This window comes from Penaeus monodon, chromosome 5 (genome assembly GCF_015228065.2).
Source record: "Penaeus monodon isolate SGIC_2016 chromosome 5, NSTDA_Pmon_1, whole genome shotgun sequence".
NCBI lineage: Eukaryota > Metazoa > Arthropoda > Malacostraca > Decapoda > Penaeidae > Penaeus > Penaeus monodon.
Genome location: NC_051390.1, coordinates 17552216 through 17557215, shown reverse-complemented (window position 1 = coordinate 17557215; position 5000 = coordinate 17552216). Strand labels below are relative to the sequence as shown.

The following is a 5000-nucleotide window of genomic DNA, read 5'->3' as shown; positions in this document are numbered from 1 at the left end:
CTTCCTTCTTTCCATTGAGATTTTCCTTCTTCCTCGAAACTCCTTTCACCCTGTGCTTTTTTCCTCCTCCGAAGCTCGTGGCATCGTTCTGTGCCCTTGCCCCTTCCCCTCTCTTTCTCTTTCTCGCAGCAAGTTAACTGCGTTTACTTTTCCTTCCTGTTGTGTCCTCCTTCGCATCGGCGAGTCTGCGTATCCTCGACTTTGCATCTTTCTCCTGTCCTTAACCCCCTTTGCCTTCGACGCCAATCATCTCCCGTCTCGTACCCTCCCTCAAAAACTCTTTGCCTGCCCACCCTTGCGTCTCCGCCTCCCCTCCCTCCCTCCCCTTGCCCTCCCCTGCCTCCCACGAAATCCGCCCCTTCCCTTCTCTCAGGGCTCGCGGTATAAATAACCTGAGGGAGGCTCTTGCACGACACACTTGCTGATCCTCACTCAGCGATCACTCCTGCCCGACCTGTCTCTTCTCTCGCACAAGGTGGGTCTCCCTTCGTCAGTCAGTCTCGACTACATCATTATTTTTCTTACGTGTGTTATAGCAATGATTGCATAAGAATTAAATTGATTTTTCTCCTTCGTTCAATCGAGAAAAGAAACGATATGAAAATCCCTCCTGACGTTCAGTGATGCCATTGCCTCACTATAATGAAGTGACCGAAACGCAACTCGGATTTAAGGAACGCGCGGAGTGACTCGTCTTCCGTAGCTCGGAGGCTTCAGGCGTCCACCAGACCATGAACCATGAAGCCAAGACACTGAATGATTGCAGTTTATTAATGCACAATCTCTCTGTGTTATTTTATTTCTTTTTTTATATATATAAATGAGTGATATGCTATGATTGTAGAAAAAAACGCTTTGTTTTGACGCCCCTTTTGTGATAGGGGGATACCTGACATTTCACGTTAAAGTCTCGCCGTGACAGATTTTACTTTCATGCTCAAACAGTGTTGCTTCAGTTCCTTGTTGGGCAATTTCTCTCCTTGCAAATTATGCCTGTTTTTTTCATGCGTCTATTCATCCATTTACTTGTCTATTTAACTGTTTCTCTATTTTTCTTACTTTATCTCTCTCTCTCTCTCTCTCTCTCTCTCTCTCTCTCTCTCTCTCTCTCTCTCTCTCTCTCTCTCTCTCTCTCTCTCTCTCTCTCTCTCTCTCTATCTATCTATCTCTCTATCTCTCTATCTATCTATCTATCTATCTCTCTATCTCTCTATCTCTATATCTCCTTGTATCTCCTTTGTATATACCTATTTATTAGTCTTGTCTATCTACCTATCTATACATCTATCTGTCATTTACTCAGTGCGGAAATATGCAGTAGTGGGCATGGTAATTCATAAAGGCTCTCCAAATATGACGCTCAAGTCAACATTCACTTTTTTAACCGTTGGAGCGTTCCGAGACAAGTTGAATGCATTTAGTTTGCTTTTGCTTTTAGGTTTGGTCTACTTCCTGTGTTTTTTATGACAAAATCAGAGTGTAAATATACAAGTGACATTTTTTAAAATTTAATTGCGTGAAACATGATGTAATAAGTAGGTAATTTACCCATTTTTATTCAATTCAGGGGTCAGTTCACTCTTTCGATAGTACAGAATCGGATATATATATATAATATATATATATATATATATATATATATATATATATATATATATATATATATATATATATATTCTCCTTCTCTTTTAACAGCACTCAAACTATTAAAGAAACAAAACAAACGTGCTTGTCAAAGAAAGGGAGACATTTCCGGCAGAACTTTCTAGAATCGCCTTAATTGCCACAATTAAACTCCGCCAATGACCAAGTCTCCAGTTTCCTTCCGCACGATCATCCGCACGACGTAACAGCGCGCGTGGGAAGTAAAAGTGACGCGGCCAACCAAACACAACCGCAGTTCGTTTGTTTTCTTTCTGTTCTTCGGTGTTTTTTCTTTTTCCATTTTATCTTTTATCTTCTTATGCCGGTGGAATGGAAATATAAGAAAGCAGTTTATTCGTTTTCCCACGCGAACACAGACAGGAAACGTGAACGAGCAACAATGGAGAGTGGGATGCGTTTTCTCAGCTGTTGTTCGTGACGCTTATTCTCGGAATCACCTGCTTAAATCATTGTGCTTCTCTCGTGAGACCGGCAGTTCATTGCGTCACCGAGAAGCATCTAGTGACTTGCGTGAATCACTGAGGGAAGTGTGGACGTGAAAGGCGTAAAACGAATTATAGTTGGTAGTAACTGGTAAGTATCATGCATAGAATATCGCTTAATTCGCTGCGTCAGACACGTTTGCAAGGAATAAGACCTACAGTCATCCTCTGAGTAAATGTATTGTTGTTATTGTATATGTAATTTTTGTAAATAACAGTAAATCGGTCGTTGTCACGTACGATTTAGTGATGCTCAACTGCTATAAACGGGAAGATTCAATAAGTAGGCTTTACCCGGCTTTCTTTTTATATATTGAGAAGCGTTTATTCAAAAGGGTAAGTGATGTCAGACCACAAGTGCATTTAGTAAGTAAGATTTTTGTAAACCTCACCAGTTAAGTCTCGCGGCTCATCTGGGCGATAAAGTCCTCTCGGGTCAGCCCACACCGCATGGAGAAGTTGCACAGATAGAGGGGCGCGTGATTGGACTTTATTCCCAAATGAGTTGGCGAGACGCGGGGGTTCCAATCACCGCTGCTCTAATCTGTGGAATTTCTCTTTGCAGGATGTGGCGCTTGACGGCGACGCTGCTGCTGCTGGCTCTGGCCTCGGCCGAACCCCAGGGATACGATTACCTGCCTCCTCGACCCAACACGCCCTGTCCAACAGTCACCTCCGTCGTGTATGACACACGTGTCCAGACATCACTTTACGTGCAGACTGTAAATCAGGTCAATACTCAGTATATCACGACCACTCTTGTCAGACAACAAGTCGTGCCAACTACTCTCTTCCGTACCCGTGTGCAGACACAGGTTCAGTACCAAACAAGTGTCGTACAACAAACGAGCGTTCGTGTTGTTGACAGGGTCGTGGCCCAGACTATCCCGAGTCCTCCCATTGTCCAAACGCAATATGTTACTTCCACCCGGGTTGTACCGCAAGTCAGCTATATTACCCAGACACAAACACAGACTCAGGTCGTCCCTGTCGAAGTGACTCGTACTCAAATACAAACCATTAATCAGCCTGTCACAAACTACCAGACCCAGGTACAGCAGCAGACACAAGTCATTACAATCCCTGGTCGCGATGTTGTACAGACACGCGTTCAGACAGTCGTTCAGACCCTGTTGTCACCCGCCCTTCGACACGTGTGCAACAGGTGGTACAGACATCAGTCGTCCGCGGACAGGACGTCGTAAGGACCAGCGTTGTCCAAAGACAACAGGTCATTCCTTTCACATCTGTCAACACGCGTTACGAGAATGCCGTCGCCACTCGCGAACAGGTGGTGACGAGGACCAATGTGGTTACCCAGACTCGCGTCCAAACCCAGGTGGTGCCCCAGGAGGTGGTAAGGACCCAAGTGGTTCCCACTACCATCTACACCACCCGCTACGAGACCCGGGTTCAGCCCTTCACACAGGTGCAGACCGTGGTCAGCACCCAGTATATCACTGGAGCCCCCGTGGTACAAACCCGACAGGAAGTGCGGACCTCTGTGGTCCAGGTGCCCGGTCAGGACCGCGTGGTCACCAGTCAGGTCGTGCAGACCCAGCAACAGCAGCAGGTCGTCTATCAGACAGTTAACCAGCCTCAGCAGATAACAGTCACTCGAACAGTAACAGGAACATGCGGACAGACTGGATATAATTACAATGCGCCAGCAACACCTTTCAACTTTGGAAAATAAATAGAGGAAACTTCAGGAAACATTTTGAATATCTTTAACGTAACAAAATCATGAGTATAGAGACAACTACAATGATTCAGCTTTATCTCAAACATACCAGCATGTAACTGAATTACTGTTGACACAATGTAATTTCTTTTTTATTAAAATTGCCATGTTGACATGCATTGTTTTATAGGAACCTTCAAGGTTTTTATTAAGATATAATGCATCACAACAAAGTAAGTATGATAGATTTCTCTATTTGCATATATTGCGTGGTAAGTGGGTGCTGAAGACTATTAAGTACAGGCCTATAATAATTGCAGAATGTTGGTGCTGGTGTTGTGCCTGCTGGTGGGAAGCGCCCTCGGAACTGCCATCGACAGACCGCGTCGAGGGATCTTCGATAATGGAATAGGTCTGGATCCCTCGGGTTATTTGCCACCGCAGAATGACTTCTGCCAACCCTCCACAGTGTACAGGACGCAAGTGCAGTACTCCACTTTGGTCGTCCCTTCCACCATATACAACAATGACATCCAGTACGTCACTCAGACTGACGTTCGTACACAACAAGTGTACAGTACATTCAATTCCGAGGTCGTGAGTACCGTGGTAGTGCCACAGGTACAGTACCAGACGGTGACGGTCACCCGCACCCAACAGAACGTCCGTACACAGGTGGTCACTCTTCCTCCTCAAGTACGTTATGTGACAGAAACTAGGCAAGATGTGAGGACTGATGTACAGTACCAGACGCAATACGAGACCCGCTTCCAACAGGTGCCTTCGACCGTCATCAGGAATGTCGTCTCTACGCAGGTGGTCCCCCAACAGGTCATCAGTACCATCTTCCGGACTCAAACCATCACAAGGACGCGTCAAGTGCCTGGTCAAACCCGCACTATCGCTAGTACCCAGTACAGCACCATATATTCCACTGTTGTCCAGCCAGGCCAAGATGTATACCTCACGCAGACGTTAGACAGGACGAACGTCGTTACCCAGACCATCTCACAGCCCGGCAGGACTCAAGTCATCACCTCCACACAGGTGGTTCCTGTCACCACCACCATCTTCTCACAGGTTGTCCTCACCAACACCCAGACTCAGTTCATAACACGCACACAGACGGAACAACGCGTCACCACCGTCGTGCGCGTACAGCAAGTGCC

At 46.0% G+C, this 5000-nt stretch overlaps 1 protein-coding gene across 1 annotated transcript in view; it reads left to right on the top strand.

The window, feature by feature from the left end:
• The first annotated feature begins 387 nt into the window (after positions 1–387).
• The window catches only part of LOC119573018, a 5143-nt gene continuing 530 nt past the window's right edge, over positions 388–5000 (top strand). The window contains exons 1-2 of the mRNA XM_037920006.1: positions 388–475; positions 4152–5000. The exon at positions 4152–5000 is cut by the window's right edge and continues 530 nt beyond it. Of these exons, the coding sequence (XP_037775934.1) occupies positions 4153–5000 (848 nt within the window). The 5' untranslated portion in view covers positions 388–475; position 4152. The remainder of the gene's footprint in view (positions 476–4151) is intronic.